Source organism: Lissotriton vulgaris, chromosome 11 (assembly GCF_964263255.1).
Source record: "Lissotriton vulgaris chromosome 11, aLisVul1.2, whole genome shotgun sequence".
In the NCBI taxonomy this organism is placed as follows: domain Eukaryota; kingdom Metazoa; phylum Chordata; class Amphibia; order Caudata; family Salamandridae; genus Lissotriton; species Lissotriton vulgaris.
In genome coordinates, this window is record NC_141699.1 from 776,019,063 (window position 1) to 776,046,006 (window position 26,944).

The 26,944-nt window shown below is 50.4% G+C and overlaps 1 protein-coding gene across 1 annotated transcript in view; it reads left to right on the top strand.

Annotated features, from left to right (window-relative positions):
- CUL3 (cullin 3) overlaps positions 1-26,944 on the top strand; it is a 778,285-nt gene that overhangs the window by 149,074 nt on the left and 602,267 nt on the right. Inside the window, exon 4 of the mRNA XM_086943903.1 lies at positions 3,673-3,833. Coding sequence (XP_086800029.1) covers positions 3,673-3,833 — 161 coding nt within the window. The remainder of the gene's footprint in view (positions 1-3,672; positions 3,834-26,944) is intronic.

The window sequence follows — 26,944 nt, forward strand, 5'->3', positions numbered from 1 at the left end:
AACTCCGGTCTTGTGATCAACTGGACTAAGTCCTGTGTCTATGTGCTTTCGGGTGGTACACCCCCCTCTGCCGCGCCGTTGTTCTATCCAGGTGTCGCAGTCGGGATTCAAATACCTGGGGATTTTTATAACCTTAGATCCCGTGGCGCATTATGATCGTAATCTGCTCCCTCCCCTCCAGAGGTTAAAAACCGACGTTGTGGGCTGGCTCAGGTTACCGCTTTTACCACTTGGGCACGCAGCCCTTTTTAAAATGATGTCCTTACCGCGATTTTTATATGCGCTCCAGAATACTTTCGATATTATTCCGGCGAGTTATTTTCGGGAGGTGGAGAATTTGCAGAGGCGATTGATTTGGAATGGACGCTCGCGTATTGCCCTCGCCAAGCTCACGCTTCCTTGGTATGACGGAGGTATAGCACTTCCTGATATCAGGCGATATTACTGGGCCTCTCAGTTGGGAGCGATCAATCATGGAATGTATGGACCAGCCTCTAACCCTGCATTCGAGATGGATAAGTACCTGTTACCGGGTGGGGACTACAACAGGGCCCTTTATTCCAAAGCAGCGGGTAGGGAACTCTCGGGACCCACCAATATAGCGGTACGAGTGTGGTATGATGCGAGTGCGGCAACGGGATGGAGGGATCGCCTGACCCGTGCGACTCCGCTTTATGCGTCTGAAAGACTGGGTTCCCTGTGGAAGACAAAAGGATTTGAAAAATGGGATATGATTGGAATTAGCAGGGTGAGTGACCTATGGGTCAAGGGTCGAATCAAGACCTTCGAGACACTAAAGGTAGAGTATGAGCGGAGTGATAGAGAATTCTTCCGTTATGCGCAGATTACCCACGCCTTGAATTCGGTTTTTCCTGAGGGTATCGACATCCCCGAATCCTCCCCCCTAGAAGATCAAGTGCTCGATGGCCACGTGTCAGACAGCACTATTCCTTTGATATATAAGAAATTGATTAATGATCGAACGGATCTGTTGGTGCGGCTTAGAGAGGTTTGGACCAGCGACGGTTTGGATTTGGATGACGAGGACTGGCAGTCGGGACTATTCTCGCCGAAAGAGGTCGCGATTCCGGTCCGTCTTTGACTCGTTCAACTTAAAATCCTACACCGGATATATGTCACTGGCCCGCGCTTGATTCATATGGGTTATTCAGCGGATCAGTTGTGTAGACGTGGTTGTGGACTGGTTGGAACCTTCCTCCACATAATTTGGGAGTGCCCAGGGGTGGTGGCGTTCTGGAATCGTGTGCATGCTGTGATGGAAAGAGTCACGGGGGTGGCATTATTGCCCGAAGAAAGGTGTTGAATGTCTGGGAGCCGAATGACTATGACGTGGCACAGATGCAGTGGGCGACCCTTGGGAATATGATGTCTAAGAGAGACATCGCGCAGTTGTGGGGCTCCCAGCGGCCGCCCACGATATTGGCATGGAAGGAGAACATGGATTGGTGTATGTTTAGGGAGAAGAATGTGTATGTGGCACGGGGTAGACCCAGGAAATGGAATAAAATTTGGAGCCAGTGGAACTCCTACAGTGGAAACATATGCACGCCTCCATTTGTGGAGACCCCAGAGGTTCCTCTTTCCCCCTGATCCGACATTCCAAGTATTGTGTAACCTTTATGATCACTACTATTGTTTCCTCACTGGCCCTCCCCCCTGTGTCAATGTCTATTAAATTGTACTTCGGTTTCCTTCCTTCCTGAACACATGTCCGAATGTAATGTTTTATTGCCTTGTGTGTAAGTTCTTTTTCTTTAATAAAATAAAAACTATACCCAAAAAAAAAAAGTTACTGAATTTATCCCTGTTCATACTGTACTTGATTAGCTCACAGCACAGGTGGATTCTGATGGGGCAACCACATTTATTCAGTTAGATGTCTGCAGTATTTGACTTGGTCCATCACCAACATATGTTGATCACTCAACAAAAGTGTGTATTCAGAGCAATGTCTTTAATTGAATAGCTTCCCTCCTGCAAAACAAGTCCACATTTTCTTCTCTACCTAAATATATCTCTGCCCTGTACCTCCCAAAAACTGGAGTCTCTAAGGACTCAGCAATGACTGCCCTTCTTGTCAATATCCATCTTAACCATCTGCCAGGCCTTACTCAATCCTTAGGTCAAACTGTATTGATTAAGCAGATGATGCACAGGTCATCACATTTCAGAGCCTTTGTGACAACATACCCTCAGTGCCTTGCATTTTTGATTTCAAAAATTCAATGACGGCTAACCACCTTAAATTCAATCTTCACAAAACTGAAATTTTCAAACTGGGCTGTATGCACAGGACATCTGACCATCAACCCTGAAGGTCGAGAAAGGGAAAAGGTTCCCCGACAGCATGAAAGCGGTCAGGTTATGGATGACGACTAACTGGTTGAAGTTAAACTCCAATAAAACAGAGGTCCTCATTTTTGGCAACAATGCCAACTTTTGGACGCCAGATTGGTGGCCATAAGAACCAGGGACTCTCCATGAGCCAACCAGAAAAGCAAAATAATCTGGGTATCATAGTTGATGACAAACTTACCTTTGGGGACCAGGTAAATGTAGTAACCTCGGCTAGTTTCCATCTCCTTAGAATTATAAGGAAAATAAAATCATTCTTACCAGCAGACAGTCAAAGGATAGTGACAACATCTCTAATCCTGTCATGCGTGCATTATTGTAATAGCCTTTACCTTAATATCTAAAGGAAACACCTAAACAAGCTCCAACTGGTGCACAATGCAGCAGCCAAACTGCTGACTGGGACACCAAAGTTTGTTTCTGTCAAGAAACATTGGCTCCCAGTTAAACAGCGTGTTCAATTAACATGCCTGTGTATGGTTTTCAAGGTCCTTCACGCAAAAGGCTCAGACCACCTGAAACAGCGTTTTCAATGGTACATACCCAGAAGAGGCCTTCGCTCTGCAGGAGGCAAAGGGGTGGTTGCACCCCTAGCCAAAAAGACTAGCTGGGGTGGTAGAAGCTTTGTCACTTGAGCCGCTCAGGCATGAAACGAGCTTCCGTTCAATCTTCGGACCGCCCCTGAGCTTCTGACTTTCAAGAAGGGGCTGAAAACCTGGCTGTTTGTCACACAGGTTATTACACACTCTGCTAATAGGAAATCGGTAGCCAGCGCCAGGACACCCTCGGGTAACTGTGTGCTCAAGAAATTAAAATAACATAACATAACCATGGCCTGTTGTGCTAGGACAGGCACTCCCTCATCTGAGGTAGTAAAAAGGCCAAGGAATCTTCTTAGGTGCAGACTTGACTTGTAAACCCCAAAAAGACTAGAACAGTGCCTTTTAGGAGTATGTTCAGAATCCTAAAATGGATGTGCCCTACGTCTTACTGAAATCTCATTAACATCTTTGTTTGGAATCTGTGTAGATCTTAAGGATTGCTGTCTGTATTTTGACTATTATTTCCTGGGTTGCTATTAGTACTTGTTTTTGTGGTGTTCAATGTGTGCCTTAGTTCTTTGAATGTTCATATTTGCTCCTCGCTATATACAATCATGTAGAATCTGTACAAAACTTTCAAACGTTAGTACTATTGTTAGAGGGGGAAAACCTCCCTTATTTGCGAATCTTGAAGCATCTTTTAAATAAATCCATTCTTTAACTTGATCAGTAAATTTTATTCTCTTAATTACAGGACCGGGTTTATGTACAGCAAAATAACGTAGAAAATGTCTATAATTTGGGTTTAATAATTTTCCGGGATCAAGTCGTACGGTATGGGTGTATTCGGGATCACTTGAGGCAGACATTGTTGGACATGATTGCAAGAGAACGCAAAGGTGAAGTTGTCGACAGGTATGATCGCAACCTTTCTACTTCATTACTTTATTTGAATTGTAATTCTAAGGTGTGTCAAAATAGTCTTAATGTTCTGTTTGCCATTATGACATAGATGTATGGTTTAACTCTATATATATATATATATATATATATATATATATATATATATATATATATATATATATATATATATATATATATAATATTTTAATGAGCCTTTGTTTAAAAAATGTATATTGTGGAGTCAAATCCTTGATTTGAACACTTACTATAGCAGCAGACTGCTTGTTTCTGATAAAATGAACTTACTCTGCAGCATTGAGTCGACCCAAAGTATTTGCTCTTTAAATCCAAATAGTAGGAAACTGCCTATTTTGTGATTTTATTTTTTTGGGGAGGTACAGCCAATATATTTTAAACATGATGCAGGTTTATATTGTAAAGCGGCTCCCAGTGTGGAAGTGAGCCAAAGCTCTATATCTTTTGATCTTCTCTTCCTTCCTTGCCTGCACAGTCTGACCTCCTGCAAAGTAGTCCAGTCATTGCTATGCATCGCGTTGCGATACTTGGCTGTGATTTGATAATTTTAAATGCACAAAATCGTGCCTTTCAATAAAAAAAAAAAAAAATCTTTGTATTCAACAAATACTCAGCAACACCCTTGAGTTATAAAGAATCATCTGGAAAGTTTCAGTGAGGATATCGGGTTCATCGCTCGTATTCAATACAGTTGTTCCATTACAGTATAGTATCAGTGAGTTCAACCTTTGAGACATTCCATTACAATTATGAAACTCCATACGACCATCCCTCCTATAGAATCACCCACAGTTGTAATATTCCAGGTCTCTCTTTTGTTCGCTCACCGACCCCCATACCTTGCCCCATTTCCTTGGGCACCCAGGGCTTTGGTACACTACTTTTTCAGATACGCAGCGTCAATCGAGGTCCGCCTTCCACTCTGTAACCCTCGGAGGTTGAATCGCACCCCACACCCTTGCAATATTTTTTTTTGCCAGTATGTCTGCTACCATTAGCCATATCCTTGTGAGTTTCGACCACAAGTCATCCCCTCTCTCTCACAGTATATGCCATTGAGCCTCCGGTCTGACCTCATGATCCACCACCTTGGACATGACCCGCGCTATCCCATTCTATTATTGCTGGATTTGGGGGCAGGCCCACAGTGTGTGAAAGAAAGTGCCTACCTCTCTACAGCTCCTTGTGCAATGAGCAGTATCACTGCTGCCCATTCAGTGTAACAACGCCCTGGAGGTATATGATCTGTGCGAAATATGAAGCTGTATAAAGCGAAACTGTGCTCTTCTAGCCACCTCACGGGGACTCTGTATAGCCTCTGCCCAATCATCATCTTCTAGTATGCCTAATGAAATGAAATGAAATGAAAAGAAAATGTATAAAGCGCGAACTGTCACTCCTAACGGAGTCTCCTGGCGCTGTCAGCAACCGATCAGAAGGGTGACATAAGCCTAGGCAGCAATCCACTGATAGCCCAAAGATCCACGTTTTTAACTGTTTTCTGAATTGCCCCTCTTGTTTGGTGGCCCTCAGTTTATTGGGCATACTGTTCCAAGCTTTGGCTCCCAGGACGGTTGCTGACCTTCCGCCTCTGGTGACTAGCCTAAACGCTGGGACGCCAAGCAAGTTAGCCGTAGTTGATCTTAGTGTTTTTGTCGTAGTGTATGGCTTGAATGTTGCTGAAAGATATCCGGGACCTAGCTGATGAAAGGCTCTGCATGTTATTAGAAGCAGTTTGAACAGAATTCTCTTGCAGACCAGTAGCCAATGAAGGGTCTTCAATGCAGCTGTGGCTGTGGCCCTGCGTGGAAGTCCCAACACCAATCTGGCTGCTGCGTTCTGGACTACCTGTAGTCTCCTTAGGATGATTTTATTAGTTCCAACAAGGAGACTATTACAGTAGTCCAGCCTCAATGATATTAGGGCCACTGCCACTATCTTTTTGGCCACCAGGGGAATCCGGTTGAAAAACTTCCTCAAGGTTTTTATAAACCCAAAACAGGTCCTGGTCAATTTCAGAACATGGGGCTTAAAGGAAACGCCAGAGTCAAACCAGACGCCTAAGTTTCTGGCCACTTCCACAGTTGATGGCGGTGCTGTGGTGTCACCTGGCCATCAATCCTTTGGATGAAAAAGATTGTCTTTCCCAATTGGTAAGATTTCTGTCTTGCTGTTATTGCAACAGAGATGGTTTTCCCTCATCCATTGCAACACTGCCGTCAGACAGTTTTTAAAATTTCCCTCTGCCTTGGTGGTGGCCTTATCCAGGGAGAGGATCAATTGGGTGTCGTCGGCATACGATTTTATCTCGATGCCATAGTTGAATATCAGTGAGACGAGAGGGGCCATATATACATTAAACAACAGAGGACTCCAAGAAGCCCCCTGCGGCACCCCTGTAGAGATGACTTGTACTGATGACCTGAATGATCCCAGCACGATTGATTGAGTCCTGTTAGTCAAGAAAGATGTTATTCATGACAAAGCTTGATCTGATATGCCACATGCTCTTAATCTGGTCAGCAAGATTTGATGTGAGATCGAATCAAACACTGCTGACGGGTCTAAAAGAATCAGGACTGCCTTCTTTCCCTCGTCCAGGATAAATTTGATGGTATCTGATATCTCAAGTAACGCCGACTCAGAGTATTTCGGTCGGAAGCCAGATTGACGGGGATGGAGAGCCTTTGTCATTTCTAGGTAATCTGCAAGCTCCTTATGTACAATTTCCTCCAATACGGGTAACAGAGATATTGGTCTATAGTTGTTAAGATCTAAGGAGTCAACATTTGGTTTCTTATTTAAAGGTTTTACTATGGTGAATTTCCATTTGTCTGGGACTGTCCCTGTGGCTAGAGAGGAGTTCACAATCTCATTTATCACCGGGCTAACGATATCTATTATGTGATGTAGCAGCAGCGGTGGGCAAGCATCTATTGGAGAACCTGATTTACAGGCCAGAATAGCTTCCTTGGTCTAGGCAAGAGTGGCTGGTTCAAAAGCTTGGAGGCCTGCTCTTCCATCGCTATTAAGGGTCCCCTGTGCCTCTAAATGCTCCAAGTGGTCGTGGTTCAAAAAGTTCTTTTGAATCTTTTTAATTTTTTGATCGAAGTGGATTGCAATATCTTCGCATAACTTTTGAGAGGGGGGAATTTCAACATGCAATCCATTAGGATCAATAAATGATTTTACAACAGCAAAAATGTCTTTTTGATTGTGTTTTGCCCTGGCAATTTTTTCGTAAAAATGAGACTTTTTTGGTAACTTGATGGCTACATGGTAATTTTTCCTACGATCAGACGGTTGGGTTCCTCATATCCCCTTCTCCATCTGCGTTCCAACTGCTTGGATTGCAGGTGGAGTTCTTCTATTTCTTTAGAGAACCAGGGATCTTTATGAGGTTTCCTCTTACTTTGTTTTTGTCCCGCCGGACGAGCGGCTGGGACCAATTCCTCCCCTATCGCCGTCATCCAATCCTGGAACCTACTCGAGTCCTCCTCAGGGACTCCAGTGAGGATGGGAACCTTGACTTGTGCCACTGTTTGTAGCAAGTTGTTTGTAAGCAAGCACTGGCACTCTTTCCTGGGAGACCCTGCCACTAGCTTCCCCTGTCTATGCCCCTTCCGTGGAATCGGATATATAGTGGGATGAAACTGTGGTCGGACCAGATCTGTGGGGATGGCTTTCCAATCTGAAGGGTACTCAGGTTGGTGCAAACTACGTCCAGTGTGTGCCCTGCCCTATGGGTTGGCCCCTGGACCATTTGTTCCATCCCCAACAATTTGATTGTTTCCACAAAAGGAAGAACCCCAGGACTATCATTAGATTCTAAGTGAAAATTGACGTCACCAAAGAGAGTGAAATTGGCGTACCTCAGCATCACCTTGCTAAGCGCGTCGCCGAGGGAGTCCAGGAAACTTGACCTCCCATTCCTCTTGGAGAGTACTGAGGGGATTCTGGGTCTCCTTTATTAACTTTTTGTATATTAGGCAAGTGCCCTTACCCAGCATTGGATCTAATAATACCCTGTATTCACGTAGTGTGTGTTCTGGCAGTTGCTCACCCACCTGAATGTGGGTTTGTCATGCATGTGTCAGTTGCAAATATCGGAACTGTTCCGAGTCAGGCATCTGGTATTTTGCCTTTAAATCCGCAATCTCAACAATAGTTTGTCCTCTCCAGACGCCAGCCAAATTACAGAAAAAACTCCAACGCATCCAAAATGCATCAGCCAGACTCATATTGGACATCCCTCGCCAAGCTCACATTACCGGTCACCTGAAAGACCTCCACTGGCTTCCCGTTAACAAGAGAATAACGCTCCGTCTCCTCACCCACGCACACAAAGCCCTCTACAAACTAGGACCAGAATGCCTCAACACACGACTGTCCTTCTACACACCCACCCGCCAACTAAGATCCTCCAATCAAGCCCTCGCCGCAGTCCCGCGCATCCACAGATCCACCATGGGAGGAAGATCCTTCTCCTACCTGGCGACCAAGACCTGAAATTCTCTCCCCTCTCACTCCGTCTCACACAGAACCATATTTCCTTCAGAAAGGAACTTAAAACCTGGCTTTTCGATAAATAATGCACCCCTCCCCAAAGCGCCTTGAGACCCTCTGGGTGAGTAGTGCGCTATATAAATTCCTGAACTTGAACTAAATAGTCAATCCCAAGAAGCCCCCATCGACGGAACTCCTTCAGTCCGCCAACTTCCTGTTGCAGGTCACTGTCCCACAAGGGAGTTCTTTCAGTTAGTTTCCCTTCCAAGCCCAGGATTTAGTAGCTTCCCTCCATATGTGTACTACTGTTTGTGTATGTGAAGGAAGTAGTTTTTCCGTTTTTCTATGGTATAATGCAACAGGGTATTCCCCCCCCTCAGTCATCTTTTACATCAGACCATAGAGAAGACATGATTTTTCTCACATTAGGCATACAAACAAATCATACTCATTACAACCAAATATTGCAAAAATGCACAAAACATTCTACAAAAACAATTCACATCAAACAAAATATTTGTAATCTTCAACCAGTCATGATTAAAGAAATGCAACAGCCGTTATCTCAATTCATATGCCATTTTTAACATTCATTTCAATTTGGAGGCTGCTGCCAAAGGAACATTTGAGCAAATTTGTATCTAATGTCTGTTCCTCTGAAAAATGCTGACGCGTTTTGAGCCCCAATACCAATCATGAAGGTCTCATCAGGGCTGTCACTGGATACAGTCTGTTATATGTCATATGATGAAGCCTGTGTTTTTTTACTTGCAGTATTCCTTTCTTTGGATGCACCTTTTTAGCAGCGATTCAAACCGCATTGTTTTTTTTTTTTTTAATTCTTTTTATTGTTGCATTGGGCGAATCAGCAGTACAAGCATCATGGCGTCACGGGGGAGCGTCAACATTCCTCTCCACCCGCCAGTACGCAACTTTTTGAAAAGAGACAGTTACAGAGCATTCAGCATGACAAACTTAGTTTTCTTTTTTCGCCCCGAACTCCCCCCCCCCCCCCCCCCCCCCCGAACAACCAGTAATGTCAGTAACTGGGAGACCTCTACCCTAGGCCCCCCTTCCCACCCTCCATTCCCCCCCCCCCCCCCCCCCCCAGCAGCGTTACTCTCCTCACCCTACCTCCCGTCCCCCTGCCCTCCTCGGCCTTCCCAGGGTGTGCGATATAAACACATGGAGTCCCATCGCCTGAGTACTCTCGGGGCTAACATGCCCGGGTCAGTTACACACAGAACCCCTCCAACAAACGATCCAGCCATCCGCACTCCTTCTCACTTGGCTTCAACCTCCTACTCCAGTCCATGATATTGTCTCCACTTGGCCCAGATTTTACAGAATTTACGTGGACACCCTCTCGCTTTGTATGTGACTCGTTCAGCTGCCATATACATATCCAGGCCCCTCCTCCAGTCCTCCAGGTTGGGCTTCCCTGGTGCCCCCCACAGTCTCGCAATGTCTCTTTTGGCTACTACCAAAGCCAGCAGCAGAAAAATGAATAAGTGTCGTGTGATATCCACCTCAGTCGACATGCCCAAAAGCGCCAGTTTGGGGTCCCTAGGGATGTCCACCTCCAATATTGCACTCAATTCAGTGAAGACCTCACCCCAATATTCCTGTATCACAGCACAACCCCAGATGATGTGGTAGAAATCGCCCAAATGATGCTGGCACCGTAGGCAACTGGAGTTCGTAGCCCTCCCCATCCGGTGGAGCCTCACTCTGTCATAGTAAACCCGGTGGAGAATCTTAAACTGTACGAGGCGAAGCCTCGATTTTATGGCTACTTCTCGCGGGTGCATGAGAATGAGTTCCCAGTCCAGGTTTTCTAGTGTGCCGAAGTCCCCCTCCCACCTATCTCTCAGAGCCTGTAGATCGCCCAACATGTTATTTGTCAATGTTTTGTATGTCATGGACACTGACCCCCTCTGTATCTGTTCCTGCAGCAGGCGCCCCTCAAGTGGTGCAAACTGGGGGATGCCATCGAGAGATATGTTTTGTGCCCCCCACGCGTGCCGCAATTGTAGGTACTTAAAGTATTGGGTCCTCTGGAGGTCAAATTCTTGCTGGAGCGCCTGGAAGGATTTAAGTTCCCCCCTTGCTATGACATCCCCAATAGTGGACATGCCAATATCGTCCCACCTTTGAAAGCCCCGGAGTTTGTTCAGCTCAGTCAGCCACCTACAGGACCATAGGGGGGTCTGGCGGGTGGGTCTTTCGTGCCAACCCATTTTGACCGTCGCTCTGCGCCACGCCGACAGGGTGATCTTAGTCGCCGGGAGAAGCTGACGTCCTCCCTTCCCCCCATAGAGGAAGTGCAGTACTGTCTTATTGCCCCATTTAGATCTCTCCAGAGCATAAGTGGGGTGATCCGCCGGGGCGTGTAGCCAGTCATTGATCGGGGTAAGGTGTTCAGCCCAATAGTAGGCCTCTAGATTGGGCAGCGAGATTCCCCCGCTGTATTGGTGGCGCTGCAGGGTCGTTAGCGCCACCCGGGACTGTTTCCCCAGCCACAGGAAAGAACGGAGATCGGCATGAATTTTCTGCATTGTCGAAGTCGGTAGGGGGTAATACTCATTCTGGAGGGCGTACAAAAACTTCGGCAGGAGGATCATTTTATACAGAGCGGCCCTGCCCAGAATGGTGAGCGGGAGTGGTCTCCATCTATCCATCTCTGCCCTCGCTGCCACCAACACCCTGTCCACGTTGTCAGTGTAGGAGCGCCGCCTGTCCCGGGTGATAAAGACCACCAAGTACCGGAAGCCTTCTGTGGTATGGATGAGGAGCTCAGGCAGGTTCTCCCCCCTCGGGGCACCCTGCTGGTCATAGAGGATCGACTTGTGCCAGTTTGTGTGTCCGGCCATTGCCCCAAAGTCCTCTAGTTCCTTGAATAGGGCGGGGATGGTCCTGGCTGGGTCCGTGACATACAGTAGTACATCATCGGCGTAAAGAGAGATTTTCTCCTGGGCTGCGGCCGATTCCCCCCCAGTGGAATCCCTTCACTTCAGGTTTGTGCCGGATACGAATCGCAAGGATCTCTATCGTGAGGGTAAAGAGGAGTGGGGAGAGCGGGCACCCCTGGCGAGTCCCCCGCTCTATCGCGAATTCCCTGGACTGTCTCCCATTTATTCTCACTCTGGCCCTAGGATCCGAGTACAGCAGCTGTACCCAGCGCAGGAACTTGGGCCCAAATCCAAAACGTTCGAGAGTCCCCATCAGGAAGGGCCAATGGACTTCATCGAACGCTTTCTCCGCGTCCAAGGAGAGAAACCAATGGGGTTCGCTCCTGTCACAGACTTCGTGGAGCCAGTTGTGGGTGCGCCGAAGGTTGAGTTTGGTGGCCCTGTCCGGCAGGAATCCAGACTGGTCAGGATGCACAAGGTCCGTTATGACTTGTCTCAGTCGCCTCGCCAGTATGGTGGCCAGAAGTTTAGTCTCGATGTTAAGAAGGGAAATCGGGCGGTAGGAGGAACATTCCCCTTTGGGCTTGCCTTCCTTGTAGATCGGGACTATGGTAGCTAGGGTCAGATCCGGCGGAAGACGCCCGTCTCCGAACGCATCCATAAACAACCCTCTCAAGTGGCGGGAAAGGAGGTCCCCAGTCCGCTTGAAGAATTCCGCCGGGAAACCGTTAGGTCCCGGTGCTTTCCCGGGTCTCAAGGAAGCCACTGCCTCCGTAATCTCATCTAGGGACAAGTCGGCTTCCAAGGTCTCGCTATCTTCGGAGGTTAACTGCGGGACTTCCACGTCACCCAGGAACGTCCGAACCACCTCAATGTCTCCAAGGTCCCTAGCCCTGTAGAAGTCCTCGAAATAGGTCGCAAAGGCCTCTGCTATAGTGTTATCCGAGGACGCCCGCGTCCCGTCAGGGAGACCAATCCAATCCACCCACCTAGCCGCTCTCTCCCGCCTGCTCAACCACGCCATGAGTTTCCCTGATTTGTCGCCAACATCATACAGGCGATGAAGGGTCGCCAGCGCCTGCGTGCGTGCTTCGTCCGTGGTCAGTTCCCTATATAACCTTTGGGTGTCAAGCAGTTTCCTGAGATCCGCCTCCCCCTTTGTCCTGTGGTACTCGGCCTCTAGGGTCAGTATGTTTGCTTCCTCTGCGGCTATAGCCTCGGTGCGTTTCCTCCTAACCTCCCCTACCCTGGATTGAAAGCGGTCCCTCAGTACGGTTTTCATGGCCTCCCACAATGTAACCCCGGAATGCACCGATCCCTCATTCTCTGCCATGTAGACTCTGATATCTGCTCTAATGCCTCCTAGGATTTCAGGGGTCTGTATGTCCCATGATTACATATGCCACTGCGCCTGACCGCTCCCCCTACCCCGCCCTATGTGTACGAACAGTGGGGAATGGTCAGAGATTCCCCTCGCCCTGTAGTCTGCCAAGTCCCCGGTGGAGAGTTCCTGCCTCGAGGTGAAGATGTAATCCAATCTAGAGAAAACCTTGTGGGCCCCAGAGTAAAAGGAGTAAGTTTCCTGCGTAGGGTGGAGCCACCGCCAGACATCTGTGAGACCGATCGTGTTCATCCTACGTGCCAAAGCAGTCTCTGCAGTCGCTGTGTGGGGGGTCCCGGACCTATCTTGTGCTGTGCACATCACATCATTAAAATTCCCTCCCATGATCTGTATCGTGTCAGCAGTGTCTAGGAGGATATTAGTGACCTCCTGCATCGTCCGTGTTTGCAATTTGGGTGGAGCGTAGACCGACAACAGCGTGTACCTGCGCCTCCTCCATGTCCCCTGCACCCCGGCAAAAGTACCCTGTGGATCTAACCATGTGCGTGTTACAGTGAAGGGTGTCGTTTTTCTAAGGAGTATTGCTGTGCCCCGTGAGTCCATGGTGTACCCGGCGTGCGCTAGGACCGTGTATTTTCCGCGTGCTAGAAAGGCACAGCGGTTCCCCTCAAATGTGTTTCCTGAAGGAAAATGATGTCTGGCGCTGCGCGCTTAATATAGGTCGTAACCAGTCCCCTCTTAATTTTGGAGCCCAGGCCGTTTACATTCCATGTTAGCGCCTTAACCCCGGCGCCACCTCCGACTGGTTCAGCTAGTGTACCTGCCATTGCATTTCACAGGGACTATCAAGTAGCGGACCCCAGGGCCAGGGCGGTAGTAAGGGCAAAACACCTCCAGCACGCTGCTTCAACCATAACTGTCCCCCCCCTCTCCCAACATCCCAACACCCCAACATGAGGCAATAACAACTCCAACGGTCCCCCCCCACCCCCACCCCCCCTCCCCTTCTAGCTGCGCCCCAACATGGGGCCAAACCATCAATGGGAGCAGGTCTGTCGCCCTCCCGCACATCCCTCCCCTACTCAATCAGAAGTCAGTGTGAACACTGGGAAGAAAACCAGGTATGTGGGGGGATCGTGCCAACTTGCTTGCTCCTGTGCGCCAAGTTGCCATCTCCATCGAGTCTCTCAGCTTAAGGTTCATGACTGTGAGTCTTGTGTGTCCGTGGTCAGGCCGTGGCCCGAAAGGTCTTGTTCCATGTGTCGGATCTCCTTCGCCAACGGGTGCAAAGAGTCATTCAAAAGTTCCATGTCCTCCTCACCAGACGATGGGTCCTCCGACCCCTCGACTTCGTCCCCCTCCGATCGTGTTCCTTTCCGGAGTCCGTTAGATCTCGTGCCGGGTAGGGGGACTCCGATCTGCCGCCCCCCGGGTCCTATACGGAGTCGCCGAGGCCTTGTATTGGGTTCTCCGAGTTCTCTGCCTCTGAGGCCTTGGTATTTCCCACCGTGGCTTGCTCCGCACCGTTTTGTCCATCGCCTCCCGGCTAGCCATGTCTCTGCTATTTAAAATGGGGCGCTCTTCCAGCCACTGCCATGCCTCTTCAGGATGGTTGAAAAAGAGCGCTTTGTCTTTATAAATTACTTTCAGCTTGGCGGGAAATAGCAGCATGTATCTGATTTGTAGGGATCGCAGCTTTGCCTTCACCGAGTCGTAAGATCGGCGTTGTTTCGAAACCTCCTGGCTATAGTCCGGGAAGATCATTATCGTTGCATTCTCCAGACGGATCTCCCCCAGAGCTCTGGCTTCTCGAAGGATCAAGTCCCTGTCGGCAAAGTTCAGGAAGCATGCGATGACCGGCCGGGGCCTCGCTCCCTCCGGGGGTTTAGCCAGGAGCGCTCTGTGTGCCCGCTCGATTATGAAGCAGGGAGAAAATGGCGCCGTCTGGAAGGTGGTCTTGAGCCAGGTCATTAAGAAGGCAGCCATGTCCTTGCCCTCTATCCCTTCTCTGAACCCAACAAAGCGGAGGTTATTGCGCCTGGACCTGTTTTCCGCATCGTCCACCTTCCATTGAAGAATACGGTGCGAGGCTTGCAGTTCCGCCATGTCCCTCCTAAGTGTAGTGATCGCCTCCCCGTCGTCCTTCAGCCTGTCCTCCGCGGCCGTCACCCTTTCGTTCAAGTTTCGAAAGTCCTGGCGCAGCAGCGTTACCTCCGCCCCGACCTCACCAATCTTTGTTTCCAGCGCCGAGCGCGTCGCCTGGATGTCCGTCCTGGACGCCTGGATGGCCTCCAGCAGCACGGCCATGTCGGGGCGGGAGCCCGGTGTTTCAATCGCGGTCCTCTGTGCCGCAAAGTTGTCCATGGGGCCCTGTTTCGCATGCCTGGGCGCCTGCTTCTTCTTCCCCATGGTGTCCACGTGGGTGGGGGGGGGGGAGGCCCGGACCGCGTGGAAGACTGTCGTCAGAGGGACTCGCTGTTCTCCGCCTCAGCCCCAACGTCGTCCCGATCGCCAGCCAGGCGCGATCCGCCGGGTAGATCCGACCGGGGGAATCCACTCGCGTCTGGTCACAGAGTAGGTCCCTCGTCGCCCCCTCCCAGGCCTCGGAGTCCGGGCGCCGTACGTGAGCGGAGCGGCAAGGGGGCGAGGGGGGGGCGAAGGCGGCTACCTCCACCAGCCGTGGCGCTCCAGGGCTTAGGATCTCAAGCCGGCTCGCTCTCCGACTCTTCTCCGCACTCCAGTGGGGCAGGACCACGGCTCAATGCCCTCCGCCAGCCGCCATCTTGTGTCGGGGAGCTTCCCCCGTGAAGGATTCAGCAGCGGTCCGGATTGCTCTCCCAGTTTGTGGTCGTAGTCCCGTACCGTGTGGGGGGACCTCGCACTAGGCTTAGCTCGGTCCAGCTGCGGGTCGTCGGTCGCGGCATCAGTGATCTCGCCTTCCTCCGAACCTCCCGGCCGCCATCATGGCCGCCCTCTCTCCGATGCCGTCTCCCGACTCGTAGAGTCCGAAAAGAACCCACGACCACTCAAACCTCTGGCACTCCGATATGCGGAAGGGTTCTGCTGCAAGGTGGTATGATTTTCGGGCTCGATGTCAAGGATTAAAGTCGGATTATGGGGCAACTCGGCCGGAGCTCCGGCGAGGCACGTCTAGTCGCCCATGCTGTTGGCCGCGCCCCCCCTCAAACCGCATTGTTGGTCCACACGAGGTACACCGAAGGATTGAATTCAAGGAAAATTTCAACTGACCCGTAAACTTGAAAGTGAAATCACACCGAATCTGCACTTGAGCGCAATTAATTATGACCTTTCCTCCGCTAAATTGCGATTAGAATCGCTGCTAAAAAGGTAATTCCTTACCCACTTCATCAGGAGCTCTAGCGCTATGGCGAAGAGCATAAGGAGAAAGCGGGCCTTCCCTGTCTTGTGTCTTATACATAGCAACTGGCCTTGACACCATCCCGCTCACTTGCACCCTGGCCAGCTGGTTCATATACAGTAGCCGAACCGAGGCACAGAACTTCAGGCCAAAGCCAAACCTTTCCAGCACTACTAACAAATATGGCCATTAAATACTATCAAACACCATACAGGTGTTCTTCGATAGTAGCACTGTGTCATCTTTGGACCTTTCCCTAGTAAGATGTAGTACCCCACATAGGCATCTCAAATTAAGCCTGGTACTTCTGTGGGGCATGAAACCCGAATGATCAGGGTGAATTATAGATGTTATTACCCCAGTAAGTCTGGTCGCTAGTACCATAGCTAATACTTTCGCCTCCATATTTAGTAGCGAGATCGGTCTGTATGATGTGCAGTTGTAAGGGTCTTTGCCCTGTTTTAGATTGATTCAGAAAAGGGGGTGGTGATGAACAGAGTGTCTGAATTAAGCAGACCACTCTTTTTTTTTTTTTTTAAACCTTTATTTACGTATGCACAATACACAGCGTCTGCCTACAACCCCGCAGGGCCGGCCGCTATGACATAAACAGGCTGAGTGAAAAGTAGATTCAGAGACAGTACGTTGTTGAAGCAATCTGTCAAGTCCGCATTATCGGTGAAAGCATAGTTTCATACAAATAGGATAATAAAGGTTTAATTTTATGTTTTTGTCGAAAGAACACCAACACACAAACACATGGTATCATAGTGGCAAGGGTTGCTGGAGGTGGGGGGGGGGGGAAAGAGATATGGGAAAGTGGATACTGGCAAGGGGGGGGTGACGCGTGCGGGAAAACAGAGCGTGTAGTGGAAGTAGAGCGGGAACGTAAATCATGGAGAGGAGGGGAGAGGGACCTCATAGTCAAGCGGAGGAGAACAGACATCTCCGCGATAAGTATTCCACTGAGCCCATACTCTGGACCACTTCCCTGGACGCCCTCGAGCCTCATACACAGTCTTCTCTCGGAACATGGACCAGTCCATGTTCTCTTTCCAGGCACTTAACAATGGTAATCTAGGGGAGCCCCAGAGCTGCGCGATATCTCTCTTTGCGACCATGTTCCCCAGGGTAACCCAAAGTGTCTGGGCAGCATTACAATCAGACGGTTCCCACACATTCAACAGACAACGACGTGCTTCGGGGAGTAGTGGGATCCCCGTGACACGACTCATAACATCATGCACCCTGGACCAGTACGCTGCAATCATCGGGCATTCCCACAGAACATGAAGAAAAGTGCCATCCATCCCACACCCACGCCTGCATCGTCCATCCGAAACCAAACCCATTCGCACCAGACGCACGCCAGTCAAATACACACGGTGGAGGATCTTCAACTGGACAAAGCGAAGCCGTGCCGGAATCGCCACCTCCTTAGGGGAGGACACAGCTGACTGCCAGTCCTCGTCGTCTAATTCGAGTCCGTCAGCCGTCCAGGCAGCCCGGAGCTTCTCAAGTTGGTCAGCTCTATTATTAATAAGCTTTTTGTAGATTAAGGAGATGGTACTATCTGGGACATGGCCGTCTAGAACTCGATCTTCCAGGGGGGAGGACTGAGGAATAACGGTACCCGGTGGAAAGATGGAAGACAGGGCGTGTCTAACCTGCATGTACCGGAAGTGCTCTCTATCATCGAGCCGGTATTCCAATTTCAAGGACTCAAAAGACTTAACCGCGCCCCGTGCCCACAGGTCCTCCACCGCGCTGATCCCAATCATGTCCCACTTCTCAAACCCTTTCGTCTTCCACAGGTTGCCCAACCGTTCCGAGTCATACAGTGGCGTCTTACGTGTCAGCCTACCACCCCAGCCCGTAGCCACGGTAGCGTCCCGCCACGCCCGCACTGCACATTTTGTTGGGCCCGTAAGGAGCCGGAAAGGGTGCCTTAGAATACAGAGCCCTATTAAAATTGCCACCAGGCAGCAGTAGTTTATCCAAGGCAAAGGCGGGGGCGGGCTCCGGGGCATAGGTCGCATGGTTGATGGCGCTAAGGTGTGAGGCCCAATAGTACCGACGAATATCCGGCAATGCGATACCCCCATCGTACCAGGAGAGCGTGAGCTTGGATAAGGCAATGCGGGCACAGCCATCCCAAATAAGTTGTCGCTGTAAACTCTTGACTTCACGGAAATAGCGAGCTGGAACAGGGTCGAAGAAATTTTGCAGGGCGTAAAGGAATCGGGGGAGCGACATCATTTTAAAGAGTGCCGCCCGGCCCAATGGAGATAAAGGCAAATCGCGCCAGCGTCGAACGTCTTGCTTCAGTCTACGAAGCGGAGCATACAAATTTCGCTCGTAGCGGACCGAGGAGGACATGGATACGTAGATCCCTAAATACTTGAAGCCGTCGGCCGCAACCAGAATGGGGAACCTGCGGGGTAGAGGCGGCAGCGAACCAGCTATGACGTAGACACAGGACTTGGTCCAGTTAATGACAAGTCCCGAGTTCTTACCGAAAGACGTAAGAACGTCGAAGAGAACGTTGAGCGATTTCTGAGGGGAAGTGAGGTAAAGGAGAATATCATCCGCATACAAGGAGACACGATCCTCGAGGTCTGGGGACCATCGGATCCCTTTAATAGAGGGTTCCCACCGGAGCCATGCGGCAAGGGGTTCGAGCGCCAATGCGAATAGGAGCGGGGAGAGCGGACAGCCCTGACGTGTGCCACGGCCTAAGGGGAAGGGGTCCGAGCATCTACCATTCACCGCGACCTGAGCAAGTGGCCGTTCGTAAAGAAGTTTGACCCACGCGATGAAGTTGGGGCCAAAGCCAAATTTAGCGAGGGCCGCCCATAGATAGGGCCATTCGATAGTGTCAAATGCCATCGTGGCGTCCAGGGACGCGACCACCGCCGGCTCGGCGAGGGTTGGGGCTCTCGCGAGAACACTGTGGAGTCTTCGCAGATTGAGGGCCGTGTTCCTATGGGGGATGAAACCGGATTGATCCGGGTGGATCAGATCGCAAATCACCTTAAGCAACCGATTGGCCAGTACCTTAGCAAGGATTTTGGGTTCCGCGTTGAGTAGGGAAATGGGGCGGTACGAGGAGCAACGGTCACGAGGTTTGCCGTCCTTATAAATGACGACTATGGTAGCGAGGCGCTGCTCAAGGGGGAGGCAGCCAGCCTCAACCGCCTCGAGAAACATTTGACGCAGGTGGGCAGCCATCTTGTCAGGACAAAGTTTGTAAAGTTCAATGGGGAGTCCATTAGGGCCCATCGCCTTTCCCGAGCGAAGGGATCGGATTGCGAGGGCAATCTCATCGACAGTAAAAGGGGCCTCCAGGGCAAGGCAGTCCTCCTCTGACACAGTGGGCAGGGCGATGTCCCGCAGCAGTAGCCTGGAGTCGGCCTCATCTCGTTCGCTAACAGGCGTATAAACAGTTCGGAAGTGGTCAACAAAGCAATCAACAATTTCACCCGGATCAGAGACACTCTCACCTGAATCACGAGCAATGGCAGGAACAACACGACTCGCACGTTCAGTCTTATCCAGCCACGCAAGGAGCTTGCTAGCTTTGTCACCCACATCATACAGTCGGCCTAGTTGATTCGCCCGCAACAATTTAGCAGCATCCGTAACACAGGCTTTATAATCTGCCTGCTTCAATTCCAAAGCGTGCAGCAGGGCAGGCGTGTCAATCCCACCCAGCTCACTTTCAAGAGCAGTAATTTCGGTTTCAAGAGCCACTACAGCCTCCCTCTTGACCCTACGCTCTGCGGCAATGAATGATAGGGCGGAGACCCTAATAACCGCCTTGAAGGCCTCCCAAAGAACAGTGGGGGAAGTGACCGAGCCCACATTCTCAGAAAAGTAGCAATCTACTGCCTTGACTAACTCTGAGCGGAGCCGGGGGTTTCGGAAATGCCAGGGAGGAATCGGGGGGACCCTATTGCCAAGTAGACCGCCCACAGAAATCGTAATCAGCAAGGGGGAGTGGTCCGAGATACCCCGAGGAAGATGTCGTATCTCTCGAACAGTGGACAGAGTGGAGGCCAACATAAGAAAATAATCAATACGGGAGAGGCTGCCATGCGCACCAGAGTGAAAAGTGTATTGCTGGAGCGTGGGGTGCAGTGAGCGCCAGACATCCACCAAGCCAAAAGTATCAGCCATCTCACTGAGCCACATCTGGGACTGCAACAATACCCTAGGGGGAAGTCGATCACTTTCCCCGGACATTACAGAATTAAAGTCCCCACCCAGGATCAACAATCCGTCCGGAAGCCCCAGGAGAGTCCTACCAAGATCAGCATAAGTGGTAGCCTGCAATCCCGGGGGGATATAGACAACAACAAACACGATCTGTTTACCCTCCCACCTCCCAGAAACAGCAGCATACCGCCCACGGTCATCAAGGACAACCTCGTCAATAGCAAGAGCAAGGGAAGACTTTACCATAATACCCACACCCCGAGAACCTGAAGTGAACCCAGCATGTGCAACCAGGCGATAACCCCGGCGGTCCAAGGCCTTGCAAGCATTTCCAATCAAATGGGTCTCCTGAAGGAATACAACATCTGGGGTGTGGCGCCTCAAGAATTGCAGTACAATGCCCCGCTTAATCCTATCACCCAAACCGTTTGCGTTCCATGAAAGAACCCGCATTTCACCCCCCCCCCCATTGCGGTAAAAACATTCCACCCCCACCCACCAGCAGAGCCCACAGTTCAAAGTCATTGCAAAATGTGAAATACCATGAAAACAAAGACAGAACAAACTAAACGAAAAACAACCAAGTCCCCAGAAACCAACCCCAAAACCGAAACCCGTTACAACACCCCCCTCCCTGCACCCCTGCTGACTAAAAAGCCACCCCCAACTGCAGTGTGCCTGTCGCCCCATATTATCTACACAAAGAACCCCCCGAGGAGGAAGGGAGAAATCACCCGTTCCCGCACCGCCACGGGCAGTAACATGAAGCACAAAGTTAAATTACACAGTATGTTGCATAGTCACAATCAGAACCTCAGGGGCACCAATTACTCCTGGGCCGTTGCACCACCTTCCGCGCCACCGGGGCCTCCGCTTCCAAAGTCATCTGCCGGCAGCGAGTCCAACCAGTCGGTAGCACGTTCAGGCTGATCAAAAAAGTAGGCACGTTCTCGAAATTCGATCCGTAGCCGGGCCGGAAACAGCATGGCGTATTTCAGTCCCCGATCTCTCAAGCGACGTTTCACTCCAAGGAAACCTGATCTTTGCCGCTGCACTTGGGGAGTGAAGTCGGGATATATGGAGACAGAGTTATTGTCATATTTTAAAGGGCCGTGCTTACGGGCGGCCTGGAGGATAGCATCTCTGTCCCGGTAGTGAAAAAGCCTCGCAATAATAGGCCTCAGTGGGTTTCCTGGCTTCACTTGTCCTCCTGGAAAACGATAGGCGCGCTCCACGGCAAAGAACTTACTGAGTCCTGCCGGAGCTAGTTGAGCGACAATAAGTTCCTCGACCACCAGGTCGATCGATACAGCACCATCACATTCCGACACTCCGACCAGGCGTATGTTGTTCCGCCTGGCCCTGTTGTCATAGTCCTCCATCCGCTTGACCAGCAGATCGTGCGAGGCACGCAGATTACCAATCTCGGATTGCGCCTCAGCCATGTCCGTCACCAGACTCGATGCTTTAAGATCCAGAGCCTTCACCCGCTCGTTCGTTTTGGCTAAGTCGGCCCGAATAAGAGTTACATCCACCGCCACCGTGTCTATTTTGGACACGACGGCTTCGAATTGCTGACTCATATCGGCCGTAAGTCCAGTAATGGCAGCCAAAAGATCCTGGAGCGATACTTCCGACGAAGATGGCATGTCCGTTTGAAGTCCTTCAGCACCAACGTTTGTGGCCCCGGGGGAGCCTCTCGGCTGGGTGTAGCGTTCGATCATGTTAGACTGGATCGATCCCCCCCGGGTCGCAGCCTTCCGGCGTTTTTCGGCCTCCGCTTTGGTCGCCATCTAACGTTCAGTGGTAGCCGGATAGTCAGGAGAAGCAGCGAGAAGGAGGAAAAGTCTCGAATCTCCAACGTGCCAGTGAAATGGGAGTATCGCGGCCTCCGTGCCAGTCCTACGGAGGATAGTGTGGGCTGTTAAGGCAACAGGCGAAGGCAGAGTAGGAGGAGACAAGGACAAAGAGATGGAAACTGAAAGTGAAAGCAGTACACCTCCGGTGGGCCAGATGCCAGTCAGCCGTTGTTGTTCAATTACAAGTCGGCCACAGTGGGTAGCCGAGTCCCCGGTCGCGCCCAGGCCAAAAAGTTGCAGATGTCAGAAAAATGGTCCCCAGGGTCCGATTTCGACCAAAAAAGGAACGTTGGCATCAGTGAAGATAGCGCTGCATAAGCCCGTCAAACTGACCAGGATAGGTGAAGGATAGATAAAGAAGGACGGCGCGGGTCTCGGGAGCTCTCTGCTCACGCGACCATCTTGGATGCCCGCGTAGCTCCTCCTCCAAGCAGACCACTCTTAACCAGTCCAAAGATCAGGGCTTGATCCATCACCGTTTTTTAGCTCACTGCACCATCCCAGCTCAGAACCTGGCTACATGCAAATTAGTCTGTCCGTGGCCCAGTGCATCATGGGAACAGGGCAGACCAGACTACCAAGCCAATTCTTCACTGGAAAGGAGACAAGCTTCCGGGGACCGGTTTCTGGCATTTCAGCCGTCGTCGGCCCGGCTTGCTTGAATCCTGATGGTGCAGTGAGCAAGGGACTCATGTCTGAGTATACCCTGCCACACCTATAGTGGCCAAAAACGATTCAGAAAAGGGGGTGGTGATGAACGGTGATGGATCAAGCCCTGATCTTTGGACTGGGTAAGAGTGGTCTGCTTAATTCAGACACTCTGTTCATCACCACCCCCTTTTCTGAATCGATTTTGTCTACCATTAGCGTGGAAGGGTATACTCAGATGTGAGTCCCTTGCTCATTGCACCATCAGGATTCAAGCAAGCCGGGCCGAAGACGGCTGAAATGCCAGAAACCGGTCCCCGGAAGCTTGTTTCCTTCCCAGTATAAGAATCGGCTTGGTAGTTTGGTCTGCCCTGTCCCCATGATGCACTGGGCCAGGGTCAGACTAATTTGCATATAGCCAAGTTCTGAGCTGGGATGGTGCAGTGAGCTAAAAAACGGTGATGGATCAAGCCCTGATCTTTGGACTGGGTAAGAGTGGTCTGCTTAATTCAGACACTCTGTTCATCACCACCCCCTTTTCTGAATCTGTTTTAGATTGAGCATAATGGTGGCCAATCGTTGGTACACTGGAAGGCCACCCTGCTCCAGTGCCTTCTGAAACCCACTAAGCATTTGTAGCGCCACTACAGATGCCACTCCCTTGTACAGTCCCGCCAGAAGGACGTTGGGTCCAGCTGCAGGTCTCAATCTCCTCCCGATCCTGTAGTGTTGGGGTGGAGAGGCGGGCATCGCGGAGGAATTCCGCACAGTCTGTCCCTGTTCTACTTGATGCCGATGTATACAAGTTCTCATAGTGATCAATAAATGCTATGGCTATCTCCTCTCTTGTTTTATAAATGTCTCCCTGCGGAGTGCGGACCTCTAGCACCCAATTTCGTTCTTTCTTTTCTCCAACCATGCTGTAGGAAAGTAGGATCTGCTTCTTATGGTATCCCCACTTTTTGCTAAATGTAACTTGTTTGATCAGGATCCTGCTAATCAGGACCCCAGTCTGTCTGCTTTCTCCCTAAACTGTTATGTACTTGGGTACACTCCAAATTGGATACTGGGGTACCCTTATCAGTCCCTAGTATATAGTACCCATGTACCCAGGGCATAGGTACCCCATAGGCCTCCAATGGGCTGCAGCATGTACTATTCCATCCATGAGGCCATGTAAAATGGAACCTAGAGGCATGCCTTTGCAGCCTGTGTAAGTTGGTGCATGCACCACTTACGTAAGATATAGGTTTGCTATATCTAAGGGTCACTGCACTTAAAACCTATAAGTCACCCCTATAGCAGGTCTTAACAATCCTGAAGGCAGGGTGCTTGGTTGTAAGTGAGAGAGTGCCACTGCATGAGCAGGACACTCCTGCAGTTTACTGAGTCCATTCTCCCGGGTTGTCAGTGAGGCCGCCATTTACGACATATAGAGTTGCATTATGCGACCGCGTGATGACCAACTCTAAAATGGCTGAAACAAAGCCTAGTGTGTTTGGTGTCACACATTGTGGAATCATACCCCCACACCGGTAACCGGTGTGGGAGGTACGATTCCACCCTTCAGAAGCGAGATCCGTTTTCCCAGTACCAGCCTTCTAGTCGCGGGCAGCAGAAAATGGTTGCTGCCGACCAGAGGCCTTTCTGCCAAGCTCGAGCAGGGGCAGGCAGAACTATAGGCATCCTGTCACGTGGAGGTGTGACCACCTCCTAGACAGGATTTAGTGTATTAGGACTGGGTGGGTGTGCTTGCCAGCGACCGAAAGGCTGCATGAGGGGCACATTTGATGTCCCTGTGCATAGTCCAGTTCAAACCAGTCCTGGGAGCCGTTTGTGCCTGCTCTGGCACAGAACTGGACAAAGGACATGGGAGTAACCTCCCCACTGTCCATACCCTCCCTTGAATCTGTCTAACCCTCTCCTGTGGGTACAAAAGGGCTTACCTGGCTGTATGACCCTAGATTCGACGTAGACCAGATTCTGAACTAGTAACCACTGAACTTCGACGATCTGGACACTCTGGACTTCGTTTGAGCCCGACTTTGTCTCCTTCTCAGTCTGAAGCATCGTCTGTGCCCGTGCACCATACAGACACTGTGCAGGTCCTGTGGATCATCAAGGTCAACCAAAGAGATCTCCCTTGGAGTGAAGGAGTCACTCCCCTGCATCTGCTGCTTCTGAGCTGCTACGCACTCCGAAGGCTCCAGCAACATAGGAGGTGGGTTTCTACGTCTCTCGAGGTCCGAGCTGCCCTCTTACCAAGTTTTAGGCCAGAATCCTTTGTGGGGGCTGCAATACCCTTACCCCTGTACACCACGTTCATTTGCAAGTGTATGTGCTTGTTGACATTTCCTGAGCAAGTGCATTGGACTCCGAGTAGCCCCAACTTCTGGCACCATTTCCTACCAAGAACTCTGGCCTTCTCGCACAGAGTGCTCCGGGGGCTGCTGTTTGGTGAAATCGCTAGAGGTCCTCTCGCAACTCCTGTGCCTCCGGCCTGTGAGTCCACTTGAGGGTCAACTTTGCTTTTCTTGGGCTCCCCTGGTTGCTTCAGGCCTGCCCTGATTCCCCTGGCTTGATGAGTCTCTTGGACCCTGCTGGTCCGAACTGTAAGCTTCTTTGACCTTCTGCATGGGTTTACGTTGCCAAGGCTTGTTGGTGCTCCATCTGGACACCGACCCTTCAGCACTCTACATCCTTCGCGGGACATCTCTTATCCGGCTCCTGGTCGTCTTCTGCCTCGCCTGCTCTCTGACTGAAGAGTCAAGAACCCCCTCAACGCACCTGAAGCCCCCAACATCAGTGGGCTTTCGTCTACCAATCCCCTGGTCACTCCTGAGTGACCCAGATTCTGTCCCCTCTGCTTTCAGGTACTTTTTGACAAGTATCCACCTTTGGATTCCAACTGACACGTTTCTTCCTTCCAGCAGTGGCCCTTCAAAGTCCTCCATTGGGTTTGACAGCAGTTTGACTCCACTTCAGACTTATGCACCTGGCTCCCCTGGGATAGGTAACTCTGGTACTAGGGTATCCACGGGTGGGTTGGCTTTCCAACCTCCTAATTTCCTCAGGGTTTCTTCGAAAGTCCACTGGGGAGAGTCCTTAAACTCTAGAAACTTCAACCGCGACTTCCCCATAGAATTGTACAGAGCACGCGGTCCTGTTCTCACACTGCATCCGTCCTCCGTGAGGTCCTTACTTACTCACCTTGGGTGGTTACTTGTCTTCCCAGCGATTCTACATCCTTTAGACACTTTCTTGACTCGAGTCATGGTTCTTATACCACTATTTTAGAATATGGTTTGAACACATCCTGGGGCCCACTGGCTATTAGTGCTATTTACTATAATTTCTGTGCTTAAGTATTGTGTACTTTGGGAGGATCTTCGTGTAGAAGATACTGTGACATACTAGAGAGGGTTATATTAATAAATACATATTTTTATAACTACTGTGTGGTTCTCTCTTCATTTAACCAATACTGTAAGGTTGTATTCTGGTAAAACAAGCTGCTTAACATTCCTTCTAGACTAAGCCTGAAGGCTGCTCTCCACATCTACCACTTGAATAGCTTTCTAAGGTTATCTTTGGCCTCTTAAATCACTTAAGGGTTGTTTGGACTGGTGCAAGGTGCCCACTTTAATTAGTGGACAGCATATACCGGGCCATCTTTTCACACATGCCATCAGTTTGTTGGCTTTATCTCCCACCTCATAAAGTCTTCTCTGAGCCGCCCATGCATGCTCCCTGGCTTTCTCCTCAGCAATTACTCGCATTTCCTGTTGTAGGATCCAGATTTGGTGACTAACCTGTGCATCTGGCGTCCCAGACTCCCTGGCTGTAGTTTCTAGCGGAGTAATTTCCTTCTCTAGGGCTGCATATTGAAACCCACATCCACTCCATAACACATGGCTAAAAGACATTGTCATTGGCAATGCCATTAGCTCTCAAATTGCAGTGACCTATTGGCTTTGCCAATGCTAGTTTATATTTGTTTAAGGATTCTATGAGAGTGTAGGCTTTCCAGCTGTCCCCCTCATGCACTTCTTCCTTCTCAGTGTTCCTCCTAAGTTTTGCAGTTCTCGATTCCCTACCACCTCTGTTAGCTCACCCAGACCCTTCGTTGTCTGCTTGTTCCCCCACCCTCTCACCATGTGTTGTCGGTGTGTTTGTCTATCTCCTTCCACCCCCCAATTGTACATATGTTTGCCCATGAACTC